This window comes from Catharus ustulatus, assembly GCF_009819885.2.
Source record: "Catharus ustulatus isolate bCatUst1 chromosome Z unlocalized genomic scaffold, bCatUst1.pri.v2 scaffold_29_arrow_ctg1, whole genome shotgun sequence".
In the NCBI taxonomy this organism is placed as follows: Eukaryota; Metazoa; Chordata; class Aves; order Passeriformes; family Turdidae; genus Catharus; species Catharus ustulatus.
In genome coordinates, this window is record NW_024879446.1 from 5236534 (window position 1) to 5248985 (window position 12452).

At 47.8% G+C, this 12452-nt stretch overlaps 2 protein-coding genes across 3 annotated transcripts in view; one reads left to right on the plus strand and one right to left on the minus strand.

Annotated features, from left to right (window-relative positions):
* Positions 1-3852: 3852 nt before the first annotated feature.
* Positions 3853-9137, minus strand: LOC117011194 (translation initiation factor IF-2-like). 2 transcript variants are annotated; one of them, XR_004420900.1, is made up of 2 exons: positions 7142-9137; positions 3853-4011 (listed from the first exon to the last, which is right to left on the minus strand). XR_004420900.1 is itself a non-coding variant. In XM_033086514.1 (2 exons), the coding sequence occupies exon 1, from the start codon at positions 8984-8986 to the stop codon at positions 8273-8275; it is 714 nt and encodes a 237-aa protein (XP_032942405.1). In that variant the 5' UTR covers positions 8987-9137; the 3' UTR covers positions 6059-6299; positions 7142-8272. The 2 variants fall into 2 exon arrangements, 1 of the variants encoding a protein (XP_032942405.1); XM_033086514.1 differs by lacking the exon at positions 3853-4011 and adding an exon at positions 6059-6299.
* A 42-nt stretch (positions 9138-9179) lies between these two features.
* GRIN3A (glutamate ionotropic receptor NMDA type subunit 3A) overlaps positions 9180-12452 on the plus strand; it is a 72734-nt gene continuing 69461 nt past the window's right edge. Inside the window, exon 1 of the mRNA XM_033086556.2 lies at positions 9180-9869. Coding sequence (XP_032942447.1) covers positions 9180-9869 — 690 coding nt within the window. The remainder of the gene's footprint in view (positions 9870-12452) is intronic.

Sequence of the window (12452 nt, forward strand, 5' to 3'; positions counted from 1 at the left end):
GACTCCCATGTGCCTCCCTGAGATGAGCCAGAGGAGTGCTGGGCTCTGTGTTTGACAGCAAGAAATGGAAACTCAGAAAGGACTCACAGAGTGTGTAACAGAGCTGGAAAGCACCATCACAATCTCATAGCACAAGATTACATCATAAAGCCTGAGCTGTCTCTATTCTTTCTTTCCACATGATACACCTATCCTCTGCTGTCCAGTAGCATGTTAAAAGCACATGAGCTTGCTTCGAGTGACCAAACTTGCACAACAGGAATAATTTGACCCTAGCATTTCTACTTGGGAATTCTGTGAATGTGCTATTTAAAGGGACTTGTGTTTTCCAAAACAGACTTTATAAATATGAGGCTCCATTTTCATTGGGCAGATTGTTTTAAATTCCTCAGTTCTTAGGTTGCTTCTGGAGTATGACAAAAAACATTTGTTATATGTACATGTCTGGTGACACCATCTTACCAGGAAAGCATCAAGCATCACGTTATTTAAAGGCTCCCTGGAACAAAAGCCAAATATCCAGTTCATTTATCTCCTCCTAAAACCACAACCTTGGGTCAATGCCATTCTCACTTGTACTTAATCTCATGTGTCTGCATTTTACAGACATTTTCCTTCTGCCAGTGTAATCTCCTATGTGAGGCTGATCCTGCCAGACTTCAGAATTATTTGGCCTTTTAAGACATTTCCTTTGTCACATACGTTTTTCTGACACCAGTTTGAAGGGGATTTAGTTGTAATCTAGACCACAGCAGACAAAGAAAGTTATTGGAGAGATCAACAGCCTGCTCCTCAAAATCACAACCATATAAGAGTTGATCCATAGGTGTGGGTACCACACTTGGCTGGAGGCTAGAATGAACACACGGATTCAAGGAGGTATTTTCTGCTGTTGAGAGGTTGGGAGGGAGATCTGCATGAGGTTTGGATCCTCATAGGGACTCACATATCTTTCAGGGTGGCACCGCGGACAAGCTGCATTTTCTGTTGTGCAGCTCCTGAGAGTGCCCAGAGGCACAAGTGAGCCCACAGACTTTCAAGAATGCAGCTGACTCCTGCCCAAATCCATTTTGCCAGAAATCCTCATTAAAGCCAGTTGATTTGAGGAAGGGTTTACAAAATCAGTTTCTAAAGCAGCAAACAGAAGGGTTAAGCCCACATTGCCTCTATGTTTCTCCGAGATGCGGCAATTTTGCAGCCCTCAGTAAACTTGACAGAATTGTTTAGCTGGACAAATTGGGTGAATTATTTCTTAAATACAAGCTGCCATGGCCTTTCCCTCAGCTTCTTTTTTCACCATTCTTATAATTCAACTTGGATAAGCCTCTTATTCTGATTTCTTACTCTTACCCCCTCCCCACCCCCTCTTACCCCCACCTCTAAGCCAGAGGGAGCAGGAGGGGACAAACAGTAATAAGCCTGGGATCCTGCCAGAGTGATGCAGTAGTGGGGTGTCCTCCTAACCTTGTGAAAATTGAAGGTTTTCCCTGAAAGTTAAACAGTCTTTATTCATCCTTATTGAGTGTTTATACCAAGTGGCCTTTTGAAGCCAACCAAAGCAGTGCAAGGGTTGCAAACAGCTTATAATAATTTTATATTTGCCACAGAATTTTGAGTGGGGGAGAGATATAATGCAGAGGCACCACGATGCCAGCAAAGCAGTATTGATATTTTTTTCAAAACTCTGTGTTTGCTCTGTAAGGTGTTTGTCTGACCTCACTGCTCAAATTGCATTGATGCTGGTAAAATTTTGACACTGACTTCAAACAGAATTTTTTTTCTCTTCCCATCTCCCTGAATTTTCATGAGCAGTAAAACTGTCATCTTGGAATAAAGAAGCAAATATATACAGGGAAAATTGCATTAAATCCAGTCTGGTCTCATGGAATGGTATTGTGTTTTCATGAAGGACGTCCTGAGCAGGGCCATGATAGGGGGATCTCCAAGTGGAACAAAATTTGGGGAAGCAATCTTTTATTGTGAGCCTGCCTGTTGAAATCAGGTAAACAATCAGTGTACTCACAGCAAAGACACACAAACACATGAGCACACCACTCCAGGAACCAGTTCCATGCTCTGGGAGAGGGCATGCCAGCTCAGGGAATGAGCAATGGGAATGACTTCTTCAACAACATGCTGGATATTGGGACAGCAGCTTTCTGGCATAAAATTGGTTCTTGTTTTGGCAGGGCTCTGGCCTGATCTTTGCTGTACCTGTTGGAATATCCAGACAGCTCTTTCCTGCACAATTGGTTTCACAAGAGCTTCACACCCGAGAGAGCCTTTATAGCCAAGCAGCTCCTGGAGTCCCAGATCATCATCTGCCTAAGACCAGGACCTTCTAAAGGCTCCCTGTGCCACCCATCATGATGCTGTGAACAGTGCTCTGACCAATCCTGTCTACTGGAGCTGTTTCCATGACTGTCATATGAAATATGACAGAATGGAATGCATTTAAAAGTAAGAATAACTAAATACACTGACAGAAACTTCATGTAAAGGTTGAAGGTACTAAGCCAGATATTTACTAATCAACCAAGTCACTATAGTGGCTTCTCTTCCAGTTGTCCCTCTGCCCAGGATTAATGTATCTCCAAGATGAGAACAATGGGGAGTATTAAAAACTACTGGCAGAGAAGAAAACATGACTAAGTGTCAAACTCAAAACACATGGCATGAACAAAATGCACAGTAAGTAGGAATCTCAAGAGGGTTTTACAGCTACTTGTTTAGAAAAATATACACTGCCACCTCAGACAGGGAGCAATAAAAACAATTGGCTGGATCACTCACACTGACAGAGAGAACAACATTGTCACGTGTAGCTGAATACTTCCTCCCTCATCCTGGCAGTGAAAACTGGGCTCACAGAGTATATTTGTGTCTCTTTTAGGCACCTTTAGTCAGTCCCAGTGGAAAGAAGCTGTGACTGAGTACTAATGACTTTTTTTTTTTTTTTAATAGGTACTTGGAATGTCTTGGGGTCTTCCCATGGTAGCACTGGTTCTACAGAGACTATCAAGTCAGAGTGGTTGGTGGGCTCTGTGCCACTTCCTGTCAATGTTACAAGGTCCCCTGCTGCTCTTCTATCCCAAAGGGACCACAAAGACAAAGTGGTTGATTGCCTGTTTTCCTCACTCACTCCTTGAGCATCCTCTGACAGGATCAGTCTGTTTGGATTTATACTGCCAAAAGAAACAAAGTGGAAGTTTTTTTCAGGTATCAAGAGCTGTCTCAGCCTCTCTTGTGAGGCAGTAAAGTAGCACACAGCTCCCACTGGTGAAAATTCACTTGACTTCAAAGCAGTTATTTGGATTTGACACCAGGCCTGCCCACAGAAGGATATTTGCAGGCACTAAGTCTATGAATTTTGGCAGAAAATAAACCCTCATGCAGATCAGAGGGGCTGGATATGCCTGGGCTTCAGTTCTGGTTAGAAGCAATTTGGCACCATTAGCCTGCTCACATTCATTAGGAGCAGTCATGATCACAAGTGCACAAATAGTGCAGTTTATTGAAAAAACAGAAATAAGACATTCAGAATTGCCATAGTTGAACACACCATCTGTGAGAGGACTCTAATCTGTGTTAACCTGGGTAACAGTAATCCTACACAGAAGGTTACCAAGAAGGTGTCCTCCCCTAAGAGAAGGGAGAGCAGAGTAACCAGTCAACTGTCTCCATCTAGTTCTTTGGATCCTCCTCCTAGCCAGGGGAAATTTCTACCCTCCTTACATGCAGCCCAAAATTAACCTCCTCCTCCCTCTTACAAACAGCAGGATCAAGGTGGATAGTTGAGTCATGTAGTAATATATGTAGTAGCACATACCTCATTAAGCTTATTAGCATATGAGGGATGTGAACTTTTAAAAAGTGCGGCAAAATTCACTTTTTGACTGTGCTGTCCTTCTCAGTCACACAACCTTGTTCTGTTCTTCACATCTTGTCTTCACGGGACGTCCCCCCACAGCTAGCTCAGCCTTTCCTGATGTCTGCCATGTAGATTTCCATCTGCAAAGATAACACAGAAGGACCACAGCATGTGCTGCACAGAACCAGCCTTCCTTGACTCCTTCAGGGGTCACCACCCATCCCACAGTAAGTCTGGAGCAAACAGTACACTGATGATCCATCACAGCAACGTGAAGATCTTCAAACATAACACTCAACATCCTTAATGCAGTTTTAGGTATCTGAAAGTGCTTAATTATTTTTTTTTTCTGGCTGATGAAAGAGTGTGTAGGACAGAAAGTAATGAACATCCAAATTTCACGACTATAAGGCGCACCCTTTTGACTATAATTTTCCCTCAAACCCGGAAGTGTACCTTATAGTCCGGTGCGCCTTATGTGATGGACAAAGTTGTGAAATTTGCCAAACCAGAAGTGTGAGCTGTGAGCCGTGGGGGGAGCCGGAAGTGCCACGGCAGCTGGGTGGGGATGGGCCTGGAGGCCCGCAGCACCGCCCCTGCTGGGTGGAGGCGGGTCAGGGGGCCCATGGCTGCTGGGGGAATGCCACCCAGGGGGCCCACGGCACTCCCCTTCCCAGGTCCAGGCAGTCCCGGGGGCCCATGGCTGCCGGGTTGAGGCGGGGCCTCGGTCAGCAACCACGCAGGGTGATCTGGGGGCGGAGCCTCGCTGCAAAAAAAATGTGCGCCTTATAGTCTGGTGCACCTTATCTGATCTACAAAATTGCGAATTTTGCCGACTCTGGGGGGTGCACCTTATAGTCCAGTGCGCATTATGGTCGTGAAATTACTGTAATTTATTTTCCCTTCAAGTCCTCAATTCAAATTAAAAACATAGCATTGAAATCTTGGAAACTGCATTTAGATAAATTGGAGCATCTAAATAGAAACAAAATAGTCCATTCCTAGTAAGTCCATTCCTTTATCTCAACAGCTTATTTTTCCCTAACTCTCATTTTCTATGATTATGAAGTGGGGGGGCAATCATTCCGGGCTGACCCACTCCAAGGCTAAAGAGACAGTGTGGGATGTCCTGCATCTCAGCTCATGACTTGCGCCCTTTAGAAGACATGAGCAGCTAAGAAGGTGGCAGATTAAAATGAATTTAAGTAATACCACACACTGCAAGGCCTTGGGGTGTTTTTCAGCAATGGGAGCAGAGCAACACAGAGCTGGACAGGAGGACTGTGATATCCTATTTCCAAACAAGACCAGTTGCTCAGAGGAAACAAGCTTTGTAGAAGGTCACTGTGATACACACAGGACAAATATTCTGCAGCTCTGAAAGCAAACAAACCAATCCTACTTTAAAGAAATGACAGTGAGCCAAGAAAGCAGAAAGTGCAGCAAGAGAAATACGAAGGGTGATTTTAATCACATTTCCCTGCTGCATTTTTCATTGCTGAAGGGCTTTCACCAGGTCTAAGTGTGATGCTGAGACACCGATCAAGAATGGATAAATTCTGTGGCCACAGTTCTCCAGCAATCAATGGCGCCAGCACTGCTCTGCTCATGGTTACACAGGGTGACAACCAGCTCAGAGGAGGTGCATCCACTTGCCTGAGTCTGCCTGGTCTTGTTTCAGTTGAATAATTAACACAAAAAAAGAGTAGAATGGATATTCCTATGGCAGCAACCACCATGAAAAAGGGAAAGAGGAGTGCTGAAGGCAGCCAGTCCTTAACATGAAGTTGGAAAAAGTCAACAACTCTGTCAAAAATTATATTCTGTGTTTTTATTCAGACATGGGAGAGGGATCCAGTACTTCTAAAAAGCAGGGTGCAACCGATAGCAGTCTCCAAGTACTTTATTAAACTAAAACAATTGTGTTCTTTTGCACATTAATATTTATGAAAAAAAAGCAGAAAAATTAATGACCCAACTTTCCAAATATATAAACTTTGGTGGCATTTATATGCTTTCTCAGGGCACCTTCTGGAAATATACCAGCCTCTGCCAGAGCAGTATTTAAGGAGTACTTAATGTCTTAAAAAAAAAATCCTGTGTTCAAGCATTTTCTTATGTCAGGGACATTGCAGAGAATTTTGTTAACAGAAATATTTGAGCAAAGAGTAAAAATAAACACAAATGTCAGAGAAGAAAAATTAAGGATTTATTGCTATTAATTATCAAGCTAAAAAGATACTTTCAAAATGAAGAGCCATTTGAGTCAAAAGTATTACAAACAAAATCTTGACCACTCTGTATAGTTCAGGTTTCTAACAGTGACCACTTGCTATGACTTGCTCAAAAACTGAGTCCAGAGCCGGAATTCTTTACAGCCATAATCCCCAGAATAGCAACGGTGTCCAAAGGAAAATCATATGGCAATCTGATGATAAAAGATCCACACATGAAAAACAAACAAGTAAACAGAAACCCCAATAAAACAAAACCAAACCTAAACAAACTAAAAATTCAACAGAAAAATCACAAGCAATCCAGAAAAAAAAAAGTAGGTATTGAGTGATTTCATTTTATTATTTGATTTCTAGTGTAATTTTCAGAGCTCTTTCAGTAATAAGGTTGATTACTTTTCCTGAAGTACTTGCTTTTTAAAATTAGTATCACCTGTGCCTAAAAGCCAGAGAAAGATTTGTTCCTGTAATGAGGCTTTAAAGGAAAGAGAATTTATGGCTGTCTTTTAAGACACACCCAAGAGTCACTATTTCTCATAAAAATAATTCCCATATGAACACTAAAAAATATCTAACTACAAAACAGAAAATTTTATGTGCTTTCTAGTTTGGGTTTTGTTGGTTTTTGGTTTTTTTGTTTTTGGTGGTTTTTTCTTTTTTCAACCCTGACAAACAGGACGCAAACAAAGACGACACCTCTGGAGCTGTACAAATCTTGACTGATCTCTTTCTCACTACCTGAAAGGTAACTCCTGTAGTTCAGGGAAAAAGAAAAGTTTTCTCAGCACTGTGTGAGATTTAATATATCCAAAGTCAATTCTCCCAGCCAAAAATTCCTTATTGCTAACAGAGGAAACTTGGAACACCTGTGTTAGCACAATCCATTCTTTCAAAGAAAATGAGGAAAGTGACAGGAAGAAGCCAGGCTGATCAGACAAGAAATAAAAATGTGATTACAAGACTAGAAGAAAAAAAAAGAAGAAGGAAAAGGACAATGGGAAATTGTTGCTAGCTCTTAGATGTACTATCAACTCACCTCTACATGCAGAACATGGTGCAGACCTGGCCTACAGATCACCACCCTGGCAGCTGTAGTTTTCCATGTTGGGAACCAATTTTGCAACCTTGTATCAATTCAGAGAGAAACACTAGCTTTGCAGGAGTCTGGGAAGGTATCAGCAAGCAGGTGTGATGTCAGCAGGCTGGGGATGAGCACATGATGGGGGCAAGGACATATGAGACAGAGAAGCAGCAGCATGCCTGCCCAAGACCTGGGTAAGACCTTGCTTTGAGGGCTTTGTACACCTCTGGTGACCCCCACGCAAGAAAGATTAATTTAAATCAGAAAACACACAGTTCAGACCTATTGGGAGGCAGTAATCTCTTGTTTTATGCAGCCTGATGGGAAGTATTTATGCAGATTTTGTGCATACCAACACAAAGAAGAAAAACTAAGGGAGGAAAACTAAGGTTTTTTCAGCCAGGGTAGTAAAAAATTGCCAGAGATCATCCAGAGATGTGGTGACTGCCCCATCCCTGAAAACAGTCAAAGTCAAGCTGAATAGGGCCTTTGAGCAACCTGATCTACTTGAAGGTGTTCCACTTATGCCAGGAGGGTTGGAGTAGATGGCCTTTAAAAGTCCTTTACAACCCCGACCATTCTGTGATTCTATGATTTTCTTTTTCTTCATGAACTTCTCTGAAGATAAACCTCAAAGGAAGGGGAAAAGAGTGAATGTCTCAAACCATCCTTCCATACAGAACAGCAGGATGCTGTATTGCACTCAGTACTCAGTCAAATGGGGAAAGATGACAGCAGTCCCACGGGCAGAAAATACCATTCAAGGTGTACTCAAGCAGGCAGCCTCCACTTCGCTGCCAGGGAGACCCACGAGGTGATTTCCCCCCCATAGCCAGCGCGGCTGCAGAGAGGGATTCCTCTGAGATCCCGGCGATCCACCACAGGCCGTGGTGCGGGTCAGTGCCCCAGTCACAGTATTACTCTCAGACCTGGGGTGAGCAGGGCTCCGATAGCCCAGGATTAAACCCAGATGCCAGAACAAAGGACGGGGATTTCCCCTCATCCTTTCAGACGCGCACACAAACGCCCTTCTCAGGTCTGCCCCGTTTTCCCTTAGGACAAGGGTGTTATATCATAAAAGCCATGTTAGGCAGTGCCCCAGGTTTGTGGAATCACGATCTCGGGTCTCACATGTCGGAAAATTATTCCATTTGAAGCAGCAGCGCATGGGAAGGCACCGGGCACTGCCAGTGCTGCCTTCCTTAACAAGCGGCAGCGGCAGACACCGATCCTCCGCCATCCGAGGGGGGACCGAAGCCCCACCTTCTGTTCGCAGCCCTCGGGACACGGAAAACTGTTCCGCTGCTCGGGAGCGGTGAGAGTGGTGCCCGGACAGCGAGCTCCGCCGGGGCTGTCCCGGGACGCTCCCCCGAGGGTGTAAAGGGGAGGATCCCCCAAGCCCCCTTGCTCCCCAGGGCGGCCCGGGGGGCGAGTCCCGGAGCTCGGGGAGGAGCCGAGCGGGACCGGCGCTCGCCGTCCCTCCCGGCGGGAGCGCAGCGCAGCCCAGCGACCGCCCGCAGCCGCACCGGCAACTTTTACCGGCTCTGTCGCCGGCGAGGAGCGCTCGGAGGGCTGCATGGGGACAAGAGCAGGGGGCTGGCGCAGGGAGCCGTGGCGGGATAACAGGGCGGGGACGCTGCGAGGCGGGGAGCGGAGCCGGGAGCGCGGAGCGGCGGCGGGAGCCGGGCAGGGACGCGCCCGGCGAGCTCGGAGCGGGGAGCGGAGAGCGGAGCCGTGTAGAGCCCCACCGAAGCCCGGGCTGCAGAGCGGCCGGGCAGGGGGAGCCAGGCAGGGCAGCATCCCACCCCGGCGGGGTAGCTGGGCGGAGCGAGCGGCGGGGATCGCAGGAGTAGGTGCCGCCCCAACTCAGCGGAACCGAGAGGGGCGGTCCCGGGGCTGAGCCTCCCCGCAGCCCCGAGGCGGGGGCGAGGCGGCAGCGGCCCCATGGGCGGTGGCGGGGGCGGCTCTGCGCGGGGCTCGCCCGCTGCGGCTGATGCCGCTGTCGCCCGCCCGCGGGGCGCTTGATGCGGGTGGCGGGGTCGGGGGAGGCGGCGGCGGGGTGCTCCCGGCCATGTGTCGGCCGGGGGTGCGCGGGGTCCTGAGCCGGGCGTGCCTGCTGCTACTGCCGCCCTGCGCCCTGGTGCTGGCGGCGGTGCCCGGCTCCGCGTCCCACCCGCAGCCCTGCCAGATCCTGCGGCGCATCGGGCACACGGTGCGAGTGGGGGCCACCCACCTGCAGCCCCGGGCCGCCGCCGCCGCCTGGCCCGGGGAGGCGTCGGGCGGGCGCCCTGAGGGCCCGCGGGGCCGGCGGGCGGGGGGCGGCGGGGGCACACAGGCGCGGCCGCCCCCCTCGCCGCGGGACGCGCTGCTGCTGGCCGTGGCCAACCTGAACGGCGTACCCGGGCTGCTGCCCTACAACCTGTCCCTGGAGGTGGTGATGGCGATCGAGGCGGGGCTGGGCGACTTGCCCCTCTTCCCCTTCTCTTCAGCCAGCGCCTCCTGGAGCAACGACCCCGTCTCCTTCCTGCAAAGTCTCTGCCACACCGTGGTGGTGCAGGGGGTCTCCGCCATCCTCGCCTTCCCGCAGAGCCGTGGGGAGATGCTGGAGCTGGACTTCATCTCGGCGGCGCTGCGCATCCCGGTGGTCAGCATCGTGCTGGGCGAGTTCCCTCGGCGGAGCCTGGTAAGGCGCACGGGGCACGGGGAGAAAACTCCGGGGACGGTGCGGGGAAGGGTCGGGGGACGGGCGGGTGGATCCGGCCGAGGGAGGAGCGCTCGGACCCCGGGGCCGCCGGCATCGCTTTTCGGTCCCTCCCTTCTTTGGCACTCCGTTTCACTTTAGCCCCGGAGTGGCCGGGGATAAGCATCCCTCTGTAGAAAGGCTGACCAGAGCGCGGTGGCACAAGCGAAGCTGTTAGCCCGAAGTCCTTCACTGCGCTAAGTTGTAGAGCCGAAGGCGGGAGGGTCCAGGACCCGCTTTGCATATCAAGAGAACGTTGTTAAGGGGGGAGGGAAAAAAAAGGCAAGGCGAAAAAAACCTCTAACAGCTCTCAGAGTGTGCTATTGTTCTTAATGCTGTGGTCTGTATGTATGGACACTGCAGTTTCTTCACCAGGTGACACTTCTCAGGGAAGTTCTTCAATGTGACTTGACTTTGCGTCGAGCTGAGTGAGCTGAAGCGCCCGGGTTTTCTGTAGTTCAGTTTCACCTGTAGTTCATATACTGGTGCAAGATCAAATTTTTGCTAATTCGAGTTGCCTAACTAAAGTAGTGGAAACTGCAGCCCATGCTATCTGTTTGATTGTGTAGCTAAAATAGCAGAAACTGAATTCTTTTGTGTTTGATAAAAGTCTTAGGCGCAAATAGAAGTAGCATCAGGAAGTAAACTTTCTATCATGCAAAGATGGCAAACGCAGTGTTACACACTCTGGAGAAAGGTGATAGGTACTGTATTTTGCAGCTGTGTGATGCCAGGAGTCATCTTCAGTAAAAGAGTTGGAAGAAAATGCTCTATTCTGTAAAGCCTGGTGCAAGGGAAGTCATAAGTAAAATGGTACAAGCCACCTTTTAAGTACAGGATAAATAGCTGGTTTGTATAAAAAGAGGTAGCTCAACTTTGGTGTCAAAATGTAATAAGAAAAATGGAACTTGCTTTGGAAAAGCAAATATAAACCTGGAACTGATTTTTAGGGATTTTTTTCAGTTTTTCCTGTGTTTGACTTGTGACAGAAAAGATAGAAAAAGTCTCTGTTAGGCAGCTCCTGGTTTGTAACTGAAGATGTGGCTCCTGTATGCTGGTCTGAATCACAGAATGGTTTGGGTCAGAAGGGACCTAAAAGATGATTTCATTGCACCCCCTTCCGTGGGCAGGCACACCTTCCACCAGACTAGGTTGCTCCATGCCTCATCCAATATGGTCTTGAGCACCTCCAGGGACAGGGACCCTGTGCCAGAGCTTCATTATCCTCAAAGTCAAGAATTTCTTCCCAGTATCCCATCCAACCCTACTCTTTGATATTTTGAAGCTGCTGCCCCTCCTCCTAGTGCCAGGAGGATATTCTTGCCAAAACCCCATCTCCACCTCTTTTGTAGTCCCTTTAATTCAGCCAGGCTTCTCTGCCACAGCAAAACCCATGTAACTCAGGTCCCCCTAGATTGAAGCTGAAACTTGGACTAAGTGCTGCTGAATTCTGTTATTGATGGTTCCAATAGCATCCAAGTTTGCTGTTACATCTACCAGCCTTGCAGCTGCAGTCACAATGGTGCTGGGGTCAACAGCCAAAGCTCACTGAGGGCCAAATCCAAACACAGGATTTTCTCTGGCTGTTACCATTATTTTATCTTCCATCTCAGAGAAGGGTCTAAATTCACCCAAAGCTGCCTGAGTTCACAAGATGTGTTCAACACATGCAGCACAGGGTTAGATTTCATTGCTGTTTCCACTGACTTCAAAGCTCCTGCTTAGCTTTCAAATTTTTCTCAGTGGGGAGCCCTATGGATCAGTCTGTTCAAATTAGGCCTTTGTTCTTAAGCACACTTTAACTGGCATTGTCTTCAGTGACAATGAAACAAATGCCTGGCACCGCACCTGTTCTGAACAGACTCAGTTTTTTCCTGGGGATGAGCTAATAAAAAATTACTTCTCAAGGATCTGTGGATTTGAAAGAACAACTCAGTCTTATTCAAAGGCCAGCAGGTAATACATGTGTATTAATCTCTCAAGGTTGTCTTGGAGGGGCTGACATCTTTCTGAACACTGCTTTTTCATAATTTCACTTATTACATACCATTTTAAGACTAACCCTGGAGGCAGTGCTACAGCAGCCTTGCCTTGCATACTTCTTAGACTTACAGGATTTCCAAGAGCACATTGGACCCAGGAGTCCCTGGAGTTGTTGGCCTCAGCAGTCTCTGTTGCAGGCAGGGATTTTGTGTTGTTCACACAACACCAGCACCGACATGAAATGGACACACCACAGACCTATCTCTAAAGACCTGAAGCTGCAGACTGGCCTCTTCTACTGACTGGCCATCTTAGAGGAGGCAGCTATAAGTGACATCATTGTAGACAAGGCAGATTTTGTTGATAAACCCAGCATGCAGATTTCCAGAGAATAAAAGAAGACAGATTTCTAACCCGGCTTCTGAATTGGCACCCCTGGGTTCACTTCTCCTGATGCTTGGATAGAGCAATCTTTCCTCCCACAAAACCACTGCAGCATGTCCTGGGGAGTGCCTGCCAGTATCTTTGTTCCATGCAGGGACA

What these genes read in the sequence shown, in the direction of transcription:
- LOC117011194 (XM_033086514.1), bottom strand. Translation starts at nt 8,986, where the DNA reads ATGCTGCCCTGCCTGGCTCCCCCTGCCCGGCCGCTCTGCAGCCCGGGC.